General features: G+C 42.7%; 1 protein-coding gene across 2 annotated transcripts in view; it reads left to right on the forward strand.

Annotated features, from left to right (window-relative positions):
* Positions 1-16,847, forward strand: part of raly (RALY heterogeneous nuclear ribonucleoprotein) — a 100,841-nt gene that overhangs the window by 42,174 nt on the left and 41,820 nt on the right. The window contains exons 3-4 of one of the 2 annotated variants that reach the window (XM_068595181.1): positions 7,921-8,276; positions 15,487-15,559. In XM_068595181.1, the coding sequence (XP_068451282.1) occupies positions 8,021-8,276; positions 15,487-15,559 (329 nt within the window). In that variant the 5' untranslated portion in view covers positions 7,921-8,020. Of the gene's footprint in view, positions 1-7,920; positions 8,277-15,486; positions 15,560-16,847 lie in introns of those variants that run through there. The other variant, XM_068595180.1, reaches the window with a different exon arrangement.

Here is a 16,847-nt window from a genome sequence, read left to right on the forward strand (position 1 = left end):
AACTTGTCGGGGTGTGGAGGAGAAGGTCAGCCCGTCAGCGCCGCCGGCGAATCCATCAGAGCCTCGGCGCGAGAACGCCGGCGTTATTAGCTGTGGGAATATTGACTGTGCGCCCACAGCGATTCAGTCCATCACAGTGTTACCAGCTGGTGCTGCAAGCGCAGATCACAGAAGTGACTCTAATCCCAAAGCTGCCGTCGTCTCGTACGCTCTTTTTATTACTCTGAAGTGTTTCTGCGTGCCGGCTCCGTCTGCGGTGGAGTGACCTTCCCTCGCTGAGGGCGGAGTCACTGCTCGCGGAAAAAAACTCAACTTTTTTAGGATGTACTTCACATTATTGTCTCATTAGCGTCTCATCAGCTCAATATCCCCCAGAATGCACCCGCTTTCTCTGAGGTACATAACCAGTATTTATGTTAAGATAATTAAGTGGAATAAAACTATATGCTACTTTAATTGTTTGACCATTTAGGGTGTTTTTATACCCTAAATATAACTTTAACTACCCCTAACCCTGTGACTCAAGTACTTCTGTCCCCTCAACATAAGTGAGTACTAAGCATTTACGAAAACTAACCAATTGGTTTTATGGCGTTTAGTTTTTGTTTCAAACCTCAATCGTAACCTGGGAGAAATTATCTTTTCCCTCAAAACATATTTGAGAGTGCAGTTACCTTTTTTATTGAATAAAATGAATGAAAAGGAAACATGGAAATACAACAAAATAATAACAACAAAAAAAGGGCCAAAAAATGAAGAAATGTGCCAAAAATTCGCCACACAATCGGTGCGTGTCCTTCAGCTCTCTCTTGCTCTACTAAATGGCTAAAAATACAAACATATTGTTGTCGTTCGGACGTGCAACTTGGCTCGCCCTCGTTATACAAGTCCGTTCCAAAAATGTCAAAATGTGTGCTTTTACGTTGCATCTTTAAAATAGAAGAAGGATTTTAATGTGAGGGTGGGGGAGTCCCACGGCGATGCCATGCCGTAGGAGACGGAGCCGGACTGATACACCCGGAAGTGAAAGGGAGTTAAAACAGCAGTTTGACGTTGCCCGTTGGACATTAACCATGATCAATGAGGTACAGTTGCAGCCTCAACTAAAAATTTGCAGAATCCTTTATTCCATGTTGACACTGGAGACAATAAACAAACAAGTGCAAGTAGCGCTATATATCCCTCTCAGGAATATGATTACACATGCCAAATATTTTGTTTTTACAAAATGTTATTGTTTATTTTCCGAGTCCCCGCATCCTCCGGTGGTTTCTCAACATTTCAGCCAATGCCGTTTGACATGATGAAGGAAGTCGGCATCCACGGAGAGTGCTGTGAGTTATCACTTTTTAGAAAGAGGCAAGGCAACAAGGCAAAGGGTTTTTTTTTTGACAAAGTGAGTCCAAAGCTGCATTTCTCCGGAGCCCCAACATGAACAACAGTGTGTGATACTGTAGCACAGCACTTGGTAGCTGACATGAATCCAAACGAACCGCTTTAAATAACTCCAAACTGGCACGAATCAGAATTGTTGATCTGTGTGATGTAGAATCCAGGGAGGCCCACTTCAATCTGCAGACCTTTGAAATATTAAACCCCGGCTTCAGCAGTGTGCCTGTAAGTAGTAAACAGTACATAAGGAAGAAGAAAAAAAACATAGTTGGGTAAATTAAACATGGGCATACTGAAAAAATGATGATGAGAGATGCAACCACACAACAGGGAGGAATCAGAGAGCGGGAACGTGCAGGGTGACTGTTCACAGCCAAGTCCTTCCTCTGGACGAACATGGAGCGCTCTATGTTCGTATAAGAGCCTTGGTGAGGCTTCGGCCTCTTGAACGCAACCTTTAATTTCATACAATCGATAATTAATATACTTCATAGAAAACATTTTTATCTTTTCTGTCACGGCCCTCGCTGCCTGATCATAATGTTCAGGGCAAGGATGGTTAAAAAGATCTCCTCGTGTCATTTTGGTGCGACACGTGTGCAGTAAAGGCCGGTCTGCACTGGCCGGAAGGCTTCTTTAGGCCCTAACCTTTCCAAAAAGGTGTCTTATTAGTAAGTGGGATGTTGTTAAGGCCCTGAACCTTACAGTTTGCACACGTCAGGAACCGCTCAAGGAGGCATTTTGGGGGAATCTGGCTCATATCATGCTGGATGTTCATAGTTACAATCAAAATTTCTTTTAAAAGTGATTTTTTTTTGCAGATATACTTTTTTTCCCCCAAGACTTTGAAGTCTGCAATTATTAAAAACATCTGAAAATAAAAAAAAAAATTGTATTAGAAACGCTCTGTCTGCCATCCATTCGAGTGTACCCCCAAAAAAACTGAAAATACTTGACTTCTGATTTGTTATGTTGGAAATTTTAATGTGAAAGGAGAATAATACCAAAATCTGACAGTACAAAATAATGAAAAGTCCAAATTGTGACGGTTCCAACAGCACCTGAAGCGTTTGTGTAATCTGTATAATCACGGTCCCCGCATGGCGTTCGCACTAATTGCTGATCCCACGGAGACGAAAATCACAGTGTGAGGCTGTGTGCAGTGGGGGTGATGTGTAGTTTCATTAGTAACACAGGAAATAAAGCACATTTGAGTGGTGAGCTTGGCTGCTGGTTTCTATCTCGAAGCAGGATTCAGGAGGTTGAAATGACACACACACACACACACACACACACACACACACACACACACACACACACACACACAAACCTATATATACGTTTAAGTGGGGACTTCGTGTACAGTGACTTTCGGGGACTTCATGGCACAAAGGTCAATTTCAACTGGCTGCTAGCAGCAAGGACACAGTGGCCTAATTGGTTTAGCCCAGACTTAGGACATCGGTTCAGATCCTTATTTTCAGGCCGAGGCAGCAGTGTAAACTCTTCACAAAGTCGTAAAAGAAAAAGGTACATTTTTCTGCCAGAAATAAAGCATCCGCCGCACACTGGGAGCCGGGATCGTGCCGCCGGAATAATTGCAGACAATTACAGTTTAATTACGATCACTGAAAAAGCTGATACAAATTAAAAAAGCTATTATAAAATGACATTTGCATTTAAATTGTACATTAACATATACAAATTAAAAACAGGTAATTCAATTCGCCAGTTAACAATCCCATTTCCTCATTCCTTGAAACGATTAATACAAGCACTCACAAAATAAATCTTAAAAATTAACTTTTGACATTTTCTTGGCGGTTTTAAATTACCTGCATCCGTCTATAACATTATATGCCTTCAGTCCATTTAAATTATCTTTAAATGTAGTTAAAAAAAAGGACACTTGCAGGGAAGATGGAAGTCTGGTGCTAATTACGGATAAAAATATGACTGATATGAAGCTCGTTCCCCTTTTTGAAAGCTGAAATTTATATTACCACCACAAAGTAGGCACTGTGATTCAGTTTACAGGGCTTACAAGCGTTATCCTGTTTTATGCTAATGTGTGCGTGCATCATGAAACTATGACGCCCGGGAGGAGGAAGCTTTTAAAGCTAATTTGCTTACACAGCATGAGCTCCTTGAGCTTCACCCGTACACAGCTAATGCAGAAGGCACAGGAGCCTTCCACTCTTCCCATCAAAGGCTCCGTGTAAAGCGCGGCTATTACTGCACCCGCTATTCATACTGTGTGTGTGTATGTTCTCGTTGTGTCGCCTCTCATGCTGACGCACTACCTGCACAGGAAGCAGCATTGTGAGGTTTCTGCCACAACGACGGCGAGCAGTTTAAAACTGTTGTTATCGCTTCGTGATCAGCTGGAATCTAGCAGAAACCTGGTTATTGTGTCGGTCAGGAGTCGACGTGTGTGTGTGTGTGTGTCTATATGTGTGTGTGGGTGTGTGTAAGCACCCTGCAGTATATATAATAAACAACCCCCTTATGCGGAAACTCATAAAATGCTAGCCTGCAACTTCCTGTGCGTGTGCATGTGCATTCAACCCCCAAGTCTTTTCCTTGTTTTCGCGAATGCCTGTTTACTGCACGCACAACCACACATAGACACACATAAAGACACGTAGACACACACATAGACACACACACTCACACACACATAGACACACACACGCAGAAATTGGAATCACTCTCGCGTTTGTCTCTGAGGAAGAGAAGAGTGTCGATCCGGCAGATCCAAACGGCTCAATTTGATTCATTAGTGTTCCACCAATCAGGTTCGGCGTTGGCTCGGTCACCGGGAAGGTCGGGCAGGAAGGACGGAGATCATCAAATCACACACAAAGGCTGACCTTTGAACTTCTAACCTTTCTTCAGACCTTCAACCTGAAAGCAAAACTCTCTTCACTCCGGTAGCTCACTCACACAACGTGAACTTAGTTCAGCAAAGACCAGACGCAGTTCAGAGCGCAGTTAAGTCAGACCTAAAGCCGTTTATTATATTTCTGGACTTCTCTTAACAATAAACGTACGGAATGTAAAACACAGCAAAACGAAATTTTAAAAATAAGACAAAAATCACATAAAAGACACAACAAACTTGTATATAACGAGTGTGAACCGCGCTTCACATCCAAACTACATCGATATGTGCGGAGGTCCAAATCCATCATGTGGCTGAAATGTCTGTCCACATACTTTTGGCCATTTAGTAGAGCAAAAGAGAGCGTTTGTGCTTTTTATCTGTCCATTTTTCACTGGTGGCATTTGTTATAGTGCTTGTATTGCCATGTAGACTTTGACTGTGGTGTTGCATGTGTACACACAAACACACACACACACACACACACAAACTGTCTCACTTCCGTGTCTTGATATTTGGGGGGTTTTTTGGAAAGCTTTTCAAACCGCATATTTGATTTGACGCTTCAGTTGTAGCTCTTAGGTTGTTGTTGTTGTTGTTTTGTTGTTGCTCTTTTTCCGTCAGCAGTGGGGCGGTGCACTGTGTAATGTTTATGCAACTGCTTTTCTTTGAGCGAGACGGGAAAGATGTTTTTTTCGGGACGGTGATTCTCTGGTGACATAATGAGACTGTGTTGCTCTTAAAGCTGCTTTTTTTCTGTTTAAAGGAACATTTTCCACCATTGTGATCGGTTTCTGACATCTTGTGGTCCAATGGAGCTGTTTGCTTTTTATTTTATTTTCTATGAGCTCGTCTCCGTTTAGTTTGGAGTCCCGTGCACGCTCACAAGGACACGCGTGTGCACAAGACTCTGTGAGCATGTGCTTGAACACTGCTGGATTCAAAATGCTTTCAACACACACATTAGTAGATTTGAACATAGATTTATTATCTTTTAGACTCATTTTTAGCTTTTTTTTGTCCCTGAGGTCAAGTTTTAAGTCAATAATCTTCAGCTAAGTCAAGTATTTTGTGTTTCTTAAAGGTCATGTGACCCTTTTTTTCCTTTCAAGGTTGTGAAATGGTGATTTTTACAACAAATTTCTTTTCAGCACAGTTTTGTTTACACCCTAATTTGTGTGTTATTGCGTCAGATGTGTTCAAATCAAAGCAGCGTCGGGTGAAATCTCACAAGTAAGTGAAGTCTCGGAGCAGTCGTGTCCAAGTCAAAGAAAGAAGAAAGGTTTCCTAGTCCTCATTTTTATGAATTCAATCTGATTCAAGCCCGAATTCGGCGGCGGGCCTCACAACAGTATTGCCCCCACTAGTGGCCGGTGTTTGGTTTGTCCATTCTGGGCTACTGTAGTTTTATCAATGAAAACTGTTTGGAAAGGATATGTTCCATTGCTGCGAACAGATCCCCCCCTACACACTGTACCTTTAAGAGAGAAACGATGAACAATAGTGTAAAAACTAAAAGTGGGTGAGATGTGTGCAACCTCTTTTCTGTCTCTGGAAGTCGCTCTTCTCCGTATCGCCTCGTCTCTGCCGAGTCATCCGTCAAGGCTTCACTCCCGCCCCGTGTAGGTCGAGCGTGCCGTGACTCACTCGAGCACGCATTTGGCATTCAGATGCAAAACCCCGCCTCGCGCAGAAGTGTGAGAGTGAAGTGGAAATGAAGCCGCGATGTTGAGTGACACGTAATCCCCCTGGAGCTTTGCAGCAGTCGTTGACGGGTGAAGGGCCTCATCTGGGCGTCGGGTTCCTGCCCCTCACTCCTCCCGCTCCATGTCCTGTCCTGTGTTATCTACATATGAAGCTCATGATGCCGCTTTCAAAAGGGCCGATAGCGTTTAGTAAAATTTACAAAGGTAGAAATGACACACATACACACACACAAACTTATATACATGTTTACGTGGGGACCACAATTATGTGTACAGTAATTTGGGGGACTTCAAGGCACAAGGTCGATTTCAACTGGCTGCTAGTGATTTGCTCAAAGGCAACTAAGCAGCAAGGACACTGAGGCCTAATTGGTTTTGTTTAGACTTAGGGCATCGGTTCAGATCCCTATTTCCAAGCCGACCAGCAGTGTGAACTCTTCGACAAAGGTAAAAAAAATAAGACACATTTTTCTTCAGGCCTCTCAAAAAAAAAAAATCACACCAGGTAGATATCGCTTCACTTAAAAAAAAAAAAGGTTGGGAACCAATGACGTGATCTCATAATTAACACGGACTTACCCAGAATATCTTAAACTGTACACTCAAGGGTATGAAAGCTTTTTATTGAGTAATAGACCCATTGTCAATCGTGTATTTTCTTTTTTTCTATGAGCAACTAAACCCTTTCAGTGGCTCAAGTGTTTTTCAATCTCTACTCTGGTTTTATTTTCCTACTTAGTCATCGTTCAAAGACCTCCGCATCCTTTAAAACCCACGCCTGTCCCCTGATCCCTACTCTCATCTCTCTTGCGCCAATCCAATCCTTCATCGCCTCTTGTCTCATTCCTTCTTGTACCTTTCCTTTCCTCTTCTCTCGGCTTGTGTTCGTTGGAGGGAATTGGCACTCGGCGAGGACGCAGACGGAAAAACATACATTTGGTTTTCAAATGCGGCGATGTGATCGATTGAGCTCGTCTCATGCGATGAAGCAGCGGCTGGGCGGGGGGGGTTTCTGATCAGAGCAAAGTTGGCGGTTGAAGTTTTTCCTTCCCCTCTTACTTTAATGCAAAGAGAAGTTTGTATTTGACTGGCGCTTTCCTTTTCAATAGAAGTGTTTCTGTTGGCCACAGTTCCTGTTTGAGGCAACACCGTTTCACTGGGGTTTGAGTAAAGGTAAAGACGGTGATGTATCTGCTTTGAAAAGTATGTCGCTTCAGGTCTAGAATTCGTCATTTTTATGTCCCAGGGTTGCACCGATGATTACATTTGCTCGGTTGAGTATTAGAAGTGAGACTTGTCTTCATCGGCCGGGGGAAAAGAAATCCGCCTCTTTCCATTGTTTGCGTGCCCACGTTGAAAGCAAAAGATTGGCAGGATTCTGTTGCGGTATGTTGGAACGACAGCTCCACACAACAGACCCTCTGAGTGAACTCTACGCGGTCAGAAAATTGTAAAAAGAAACTTACCGAGGCTGTCTCATGAGAAGTCCACACGCCCACACCGCGACTGTGTTCTCGCTTCTTATTATATTCTTGTAAAAGCACGGCTCGTGTGTGTGCACCAAGGTCCTGCCGTCTCGTGGAAAGAATGAATGAACAATGTGTTTGCTCGGTAAAGAAAGTCATCGACTGTAAACCTCCACCTTCGTCAAAGTCAAAGTCAGTCTTCATTCGTCAAGTCTTCCATTTGTGCAAACATACAAAAGATTTGAAGTTGTGTTCCTCTTCCGTCCGACATGAGGTAAATGGAAATGTAAAAGTGCAAAAACAGTTAAAAGTTTTTAAAAGAAAAGTAGAACAACATATACATTTAAACGACGTGAATTAGGAAACTATAAAAACGGCTGGTTTGGCGATTTTTTTTGTCCAGTTATGAGCTTGAAATGTCGGTTTGCAGCGGTGCTAAACCAATGAATCTATTCTCTTACATCCTCTCCAGATCCTCGCCTCTCTTGAGTCTCTCCCTCCCTGATCCACCAGTCCGTCCGTCCGTCCGTCCGTCCGTCCGTCGCCTCCCTCCGCCCCCCCGTCTCTCCAGCATGTCGCTGAAGGTCCAGACCAGCAATGTGACCAACAAGACCGACCCGAGGTCCATCAACTCCCGGGTGTTCATCGGCAACCTGAACACGGCGGTGGTGAAGAAGTCGGACGTGGAGAGCATCTTCTCCAAGTACGGCCGGGTCCTGGGATGCTCCGTGCACAAAGGCTACGCCTTCATCCAGTACGCCGGCGAGAGGCACGCCCGGGGCGCCGTGATCGGGGAGAACGGCCGGGTGCTGGCCGGACAGACGCTGGGTGAGTCCACGCGAGACAGCTCGTACCTGCACAGGAAGTCGGGTGATCAAAGCATAACGAGGAACAGGTCAAACAAACACAGGACTTTCACCAAGGAGACATGTTGTACCTTGCTTTTGTTGTGTAACTTGCGTAGTTCCAAATAAGTGACCGTAAAAGGTGGTGCTTTTACCTGACAACACTTATATTGAACAATCCTTTAGCTCAACTTAACCAAGATCGCTCGGGTTGCTATACCTTCGTAGGAAAACGCGCAATATACAAGAAATGTCTTTTTGTACAACGTCATACGAGGATGAACGAGGACGCGTTGCAATTATAGCTCTACTTTACAAAGCAGGAAAAGAAAAGTTTGATTGCCAAAGTGGTTATTCTTTCCCCCAAAGTTTGACTGATTTACCCCGCAATCCATTCAAGATGAGGATGATTTTCAACGGGGAGAGTGGAGCGCACATTACGCCCGAGTGATTCGAGTGATTTGAGTAGTGGTTTGCTCTGTTTTTTCAAAGTCGTGTTTCGAAAACAACAAACCGGTCGGTGGACAACAAAGAATCTAATTTAATCAAAGTATTTTTCCCAAAAAAAAAGGGCAAAACTCAAGAACTCTGAGGAATAATAAAAATGTCTTCTTACAAAGATGCCAATGTCTCAATGAGCCTGTAACTGGTGGGGAAATAGACATTTCACATCATAGATTCATCAGTTAACTGATTATTTTGTTAACTACTAAATCAAATGAGAAAAATATCCATCACAACTTTCCAGAGCCCTACAGAGTCTTAGCCCTTTTTCTCGATTTTACATAATTTCTTAAATTACCTTTAAAAAGGTACTTGCATATGAGATACATACCCATGTGTCCCACCAGAAATTGCAGAAACATCTCAGCTCTCTATATAATGAGGCCCTATTGTAGAGAAAATATGACTTTAAAGCTGAAAAATGTAATCTCGATTTTGTAAATTCTTCATATCTCTTGTGAAAACATAAAACATAACTTTCCTCATATGGTCGAACGGTTTTGGTGCTTGAAGTCGGTTTCCCAAAGGTCTTAGGTTAACCCCAAAATATTTGAGCGACAGTTAAACATTTAATGAAAAAGCTGTGGAATTATTTTACGGCAAATTACCAATCAATTCCTTGTAATTTCAGCACGACCCTCGTTTACCGCATTCGAGGAAAAACTGGGACACACTATTCACTCTCGCTTGTTCGAACACTGCAGGCGACAGAGATACCAGAGCCAGCTCTACCTTTACCTTTTATTTTGTTCACACTCGAAGAAGTCAGAACTTTCAGCCCTCGGGGGCATCGAGGAAGATGTTCAGAAAAAACATGAGAGCGAAAGAGCCTCAGAATGTCTCTGGTGTTTCGTCATGAAATATATTTTCCATTTTTGACGCTAAATAAGTAAATAAATCAGACTTCATGAGACCGAGCGCGTGACGGTAAATACAGCGCGTTCGTGATTGTTTTATTTTGAGTGCGATCTCCTTGAAACTAACGCGGCGGCTGTGAAGCACGAGGGCACTTGAGCGAGAATCTAGAGTGTACGTGTCCTCCAGGTATTACTGTGATTTAATGGATTACAACCCATCATTTGAATGGGTGTGAATGGGTGAATGGTAGTGTTAGAGTGCTTTGAGTGGTCGTACGACGAAGACCAAGTACCAGACAAGTACAAGTCCATTAACCATTACCATCTGGTCACCCTTTTGGGTGGCCAGCTGCTGCACGGGCTTCGATATTATTATATTAAAATATCTTAAAGGAAGAATTCGAGCTGATTGCACACATTGGCGAGATTGGAGATAAGCTAACCCGGCTAACCTCAGGCTAATCCACTACTCGGCCTAGCGCTGTACACGTCCATTTACAATTGAAACTCAATCAACAAAACAAAACCATTTTTTATGTGCATCCAACTTATAAACCTGGATGCAAACACAGACTCCGCCTCCAAACACAGACTCCGCCTCCAAACACAGACTCCGCCTCTAAACACAGACTCCGCCTCCTCTCGTCCCACCGGAGTCCCGGAGCCAGGTCTCCATGAAGATGTCACCGCCGACCTCCCGCTGCCGTCGTCCATCTTGTTTTCCTGTGACCTGGCCTCAGACAGCCGGCGGTATGCCGAGTAGTGGATTAGCCCCGAGGTTAACCGATGTGTGCCGGCAATCGGCTCGAATTCTCCTCCTAAGACATTTTCAATACAATAATTTCCTTCAAAAAACAAACCCAGCTGTCTGCCAGCGTAGCAGCGGTGGAGTGTCGAAGACGCACTCGGCCGTAACTGTCCACCCAAAAGGGTAAACAGATGGTAACGGTAAATGGACTTGTACTTGTCTGGTACTTTCCTCGTCTCACGACCTCTAAAAGCGCTTTAACGCCACATGTCATTCACCCGATGGGTGCGGTTAAGTGGGGGTTAAGTGTCTCGCAGCACAGATTGCACAATTAGCCGTGGACAGACACGCACGCCGTGGACATGGCGTGCCTTTCTCCTGGCGGGGATCTCAACCTTGTCAGGCTTCAAGTAAATTAGTGTCTGGAGCTTCTGGCGGCGTGACACGGACAGCCACGACAGCCGTTAGCGGAGGTTAGCATAGTCGCTGCAGTAGCATCCGTTGTATAAGAAAAGAAAAAGAGCAAAGAAAACGTTGGGTTACTTAACGTAACCCTGGTTCTTTGATTACAGGGTGAGGCGTTTCACGATGGGAATCGCCTCGGTGTGACCAAGTAATGATTCCCAGAGTGAAATACTGAACAAAGTTAGAAAAAAAACTGTACTTTTTGCTCTTTTCCCGACTGACTTAGGCAAAAGTTTGATTGACAGATGGAGCCACGTAGATTAAGAAAGTCCTTTTTTTTCAGATGACTTTCAAACCATCTGCTGCATAAAGTTAATGATCACTATCTTACAATATTTATGCACGGAAAAATCATTTGTGAAAAGAAGAATGAGCGGAAATAAAAACAAGTTCAACGTTTAAAGTGTAAAAAAAACCACTCATCCTTGCCTTCACACTTGAAGAACGTCACAGTATAGTAATATTACAATGCAGTAGATTGTCCTCTGACTGTCGTAGTATTAAAATACAGTCGTAGTATTGTATTTAGTAGATATGAGGACTTCCTGCATTAGCCCTACATGTACGTAATACATTGCTGCTCTGATGGCTCGTCGTTAAAGAAGCGATTCATGTCTTCAGAGCAATAATCAGAATGAAGTTCAGTGAACTTGCTGCGACCGCAGAAACGTTGAAGACCATCGAGCGCTACGCTATACGTTTCCCTCTCCAGTGTTTACACCCCCCCCCCTCACCCCTCTCCCTCCCTCCCTCACCCCTCCCTCCTCTGTGTTGCTGTGCAATAAGATATCAGAGGGGAAATCAGAGCCGAGTGGAGAGTTTCCCCCCCAGCGGGGCAGCGAGTCAACTGTTCATGTTTAGTCACGGCGGAGCTGCCAGCACGTTTCTCTAGTAGTCTCTTAGTGTGTGTGTGTGTGTGTGTGTGTGTGTGTGTGTGTGTGTGTGTGTGTGTGTGTGTGCACACACTTCAACACAAGTATACATGTGGGCAGGGGGGAGACGTGTCCATCGGATGAGAATGTGCCCGATTGTGTTCTCGTTGTGTTTTATTGCCCGATTTGCCAAACTCACTCGTATACGACATGGAAAATTATTTAATACAGAGATTTGGAGAAAAATAAATAAAAACTTTGAAATGTTATTCTTTACCTTTGTTATTATATTTTTAAAAAAAATATTTTCTTTATTAAATTTTTTCTTAGATTTTTTATCCTCAATTAAAAGTTGTTTTTTTTGTTGTTCAGTTTGTTTACAAGAAGAATGTTGCTGTTGACTTTAATGCTTGAAGGGGGGGAGAAAAATGTTAAATGTATCGAAGTTGCACTGTATTTTTGTGTACTTGCCTTAATAAAAAATAAATAAAAACAAAAGAAAGTGTCTCAGAACACCAGACTTAAAAAAAAAAAAAACTTCAAATGACACGGGAATCACAATATGAGACTTTTCCCACACCGATCAGTAATTAAATATCCGTTTGTGGAACGAGTCACATGGGTTCTGCTCACCGGCCTCCTCTCCTCAGCTGATTACTTATTGCTTTGTGGGTTGTTGTTGTTATCCAACGCTCCATCGGGGTTCATTTGTGTTGTTTCCAGCCGGCACACACGTGGGAGGAGAGTTGATTGCTGCTCGGTGCCCACACGAGGACACAAGCATCCACACCCACGCCGTTCTGTAACCCATCACCCTGCCTATCCCAGCATGCATTGGGTGAGAAGCAGGAAGGAGGGAGGGGGGGGGGGCTTAACAGCTCACCAGTCCATCAGAGGTTCACCTGAACTGTGAACATTTGCATTTGTGGGAGGGAAACCGCAGAAAGCTCACGAAGATACAAAATAAATAAGAGCTTTAAAATGTCTGAACCCTCCTGAAATTCTTTTAAAACATAAAGCAGGATGAAGGAGCTCGCCACGTGTTTGAAATGTGTCGTAAGATCAAGGGAAGGAGGAGGAACGAGGGAAAATGATTGAAAAAAAAAGGAAAGACGGACGGATGAGCAGTGAAAGTGAGTTTTCAGCAGCCGGAGGCTGAAGATTCAAGCCTGTTAACTTCACCGTGAAGGGGAATGTGTTTCTGAGTGTCAGTGTGTGTGTGTGTGTGTGTGCGTGTGCATGTGCGTGTGTGTGTGTGCATGTGTGTGTCTGCGTGTATTCCTCATGTCGGAGGCAGTGATCCAGAACTCTGACCGCAGCCAGGTGTGAAAATGGCAGAAGTCCAGTAGTTTCTGCAAGCACACACACACACACACACACACACACACACACACACACACACACACACACACACACACACACACACACACACCACCTGCGACTTCATATGCCTCTGTGCTTTTATTCCGTCTCCTGCAGAGTCTTGTTTTTCGGACGTCCCTGAACGCAACACAAACCTTATCGAGTCGTTTTCAATCTCTTCCCAAAAAAAAACCACGTCACGCTCTTTGACACACGCGTGTGCTCCCAGCGTCTGGGTGATCACATTGTGATGATGCATTGTGGGTAGGCGACAAAACGTTGGGTACTGGAAGCCGGTCGACAGTCAGGCGGCTGCAATGCGGCGACACGACGCACAAACGGCCTTTTAAAACATTTAACACCAAATTAACTGGAGAATGTTTTACACGAAGGTAAAAGAAGTCGACCGTGTGGTCGTCACGGACTGATTTAGAGATGTTTTATGATGACGTTTAGCTTTTCATCACCTCTTTTACGTGAAGTACTTTGTTGGTGCTGCTGGTTACGTTTTGTTTGTTTGTCACGTTCTGCAAAGACACAAAAAAAAAGGCAGTGAGTCTGTTTCACACAACAAACACATGGGTTTAATATGACCAGGAGAGCAAAGAAGAGAGACATGTAAAGAGGGAGAAGGGTAGTTAAGTGACCACACACACACACACACACACACACACACACACACACACACACACACACTCCAGAGAGCTTCACTTAGCAGCCCCTTAGCTGTCACAGCTTCATCACACACACACTGACTGACTGACAGAGCCTTCTGGGAAACGTCCCGTGTGTGTGTGTGTGTGTGTGTGTGTGTGTGTGTGTGTGTGTGTGTGTGTGTGTGTGTGTGTGTGTTACGGGGACATTGTGGGGACTCTCCTTCCTTTTAACAATGAAGTGCACGTCTTTATAAAGTAAATCAAGACTTAGTTAAAGGTGAGTTAAAGTAAGTTAGGGTTAAGAGGAAGGTTTAGTTTTAGGGTTAAAGTTTAGTTTTATGGTTAAGATTAAGGTTTAGTTTAAATGTTAAGGTTTAGGTCCAGGTTGAGTTTTAGGCTTAAAGTTTAGTTTTAGATTAATGTTTAGTTTTAGGGTTAATGTTTAGTTTTAGTGTTGATGTTTAGTTTTAGGGTTAAGATTCAGGTTTAGTTTAAAGGTTTAGGGTTAAGGTTTAGTTTTAGACTTAAAGTTTAGTTTTAGATTAAGGTTTAGGGTTAAGGTTTAGTTTTAGTGTTGATGTTTAGTTTTAGGGTTAAGGTTTAGTTTTAGTGTTGATGTTTAGTTTTAGTGTTGATGTTTAGTTTTAGGGTTAAGGTTTAGTTTTAGTGTTGATGTTTAGTTTTAGGGTTAAGGTTTAGTTTTAGGTTTAATGTTTAGTTTTAGTGTTGATGTTTAAGGTTTAGGGTCAAGGTTTAGTTGCGTCTGTGACTAGTTGGTAAGTGGTTGAGTCTCCAGACAAAGACTGTAAATCAATGTCATGTTCTGTAAACTGATGGAAACACGACTGATTCAACAAACTTGTGTTATGTAGAAAACGTGTGTTAATGTTGACGAGCGTTGCTACTGGGCTAGCAATTAACCTTTAAAAACATACTAAAACACATACATAAACATACCTAAATGATCTTTTCACACACACACAGTTCTGTGTACATATATCTTTATAAGGACATATTTAAATCCAACATTTCCTCTAAACCAAGTCTAACACAGGCGTTTCAAACATTTTGGACCAGCAACACAAAATATCGAGAGGGTTACAAAATGCATGTTAATCCTTAATCGTTTATTATGAATAAGATTAAATACATTTTTACTCCTTTAATCCTTTTATTACGCTATTTTCAAATATATGTAAACAGCTTAAATGATGCTCATATTCAAGTTGAGGTTTTTTTTCCCATGGTGCAGCAGCAACATGACCGGGGTTCATCCTCATTGACACGTCTTTGCAGGGCATTACCAGTGAATGTGGTACAACTCGTCTCCACTCGAGTGCAGGAGGTTTTTATCACAAACAACAGATTAAAGTTTCAAACCGAGGAGCTGGAAATCAGATGTCTTACTTACCCGTCTCATTATTTATGCATGCAACGTTGTCAGTTCAATGTGGGTCCTTTGGGAGCTGCCCTGACTCTGGAGAAGAGGTTTGAAAATAGCTTAACAGCGCCCTCTACTGGAGCGTACGAGGCAACACATCAACTATAACTTCAAAAGGTCATCTTCACTTGTGTTGAATGTTTACTAAATGTTTTTTGGATCCGACTCTTAAATGGACCTTTAGATAATCATCTCTTTTGTTAAGTGGTTAACCATCGTGTCGTGTTTTTTAAGCAATTTTCCCTCACGAAGCTGTAAAGAAAGCTATTTTCTTTTTCTTTCTTCCAGATATCAACATGGCAGGAGAACCGAGGCCAAACAGACCCAAGATCCTGAAGCGATCAGCCGCCTCTCTCTACAGGTACACAAAGCCCTTTAATTGGGTTTATTGTCCGATAGATTGGTGTTTTTCTTAACATGCGAAGGTGCTTTTTTTTTTTTTTTTCAAGGCTTGCATTCGAAGGCCAATGAGAGAATAGTTCACCCTCATATGTGCAGGCTACGAAAGAAGAAAACGCAGAGCTGATCTTAAAGGAACTGAATATCGAAACCTCTTTAATTGACGAGGGCTGAGGTTTTAAAAACACCTACGCTGGAAAACAACACCCTGAAGGAGGAGGCCGAGACCTGAAGGTGTCAAACGAGACCCTAAAGGATTCTCCGGCTTCTATTTTTAGCTTCTCAGACCTTCAAGAGTCACGGCTTGTCTTGAGTATTTTAGACTTGCAGAGGAACAGTTTGTTAGATGGATATAATTGATCTTTTGATCATCTCCTGAGATGGTTTAGGTACCATTTCAGAACATTTTTATGCTTGACAAAGTCAATATTATTGTGAAAAATCACCCTTGATCGTTTAAAATCTCTGCATTGGCCCTGACAAAGTGTTTACAGCTCAGAAACCGTTTTATTATAAAAACAATGTGACGCAATAACACTTTAAACATCTGCTAAACCTCAACACAAATTAAATTAAGACTTTTGTCTCCTGAGATGGTTTACATACAGTTTCAGAAGATTTCTATGCTTACCAAAGTCAATATTATTGTGATGAATCACACTTTATTTTTTTAAATATCAGCGTCGGCCCTGACGAAGGGTTTAAGGCTCCAAAACCGTTTTAATATAAAAACAAATTTGCCTGCTCTAGCGTGCTAATTCGTATTAGAGTAAGCTCTTTCAAATGTGTCACGGTGGTAGACAAAATATTGAAAAGTTTGTATATGAAACACATTTTTTGGGCCTCAAAGTGGTTGTTTAAAGCCATCCACTGAATAATGTAGAGGACAGAAAGACAGCTGACAGCTGACAGCCATCCTTAAATTGTATAACTGTCATGGCTTGTACTTTAGCCAGCGGTCACACATTTAAAAACTCAAGATCTGTAGAATTTGTTAAGGGCTTTGTCAGTATGAGCGACCGCATATGCATTGCTAAATCATTTGATTCACTTTGATCCATACACATCGGTTTCCATCCAAGTCGGTCCAAACTCCCTCGAGGCTTTCCTGAGAGATGCGAGATGGCCGTCAACGAGGACGTGAAGGATGTGAAGTCCCGGTGACTTTGACCACTTCGATTCATCCTCGTGTCCAGATGGACGTTTCTGCCAAATTTGAAAAATAAATTCAATACATATATTGTTTTTTT

This window comes from Clinocottus analis, unplaced genomic scaffold (genome assembly GCF_023055335.1).
Source record: "Clinocottus analis isolate CAN_PGR_092001 unplaced genomic scaffold, fCliAna1.0.p SCAF_3, whole genome shotgun sequence".
NCBI lineage: Eukaryota > Metazoa > Chordata > Actinopteri > Perciformes > Cottidae > Clinocottus > Clinocottus analis.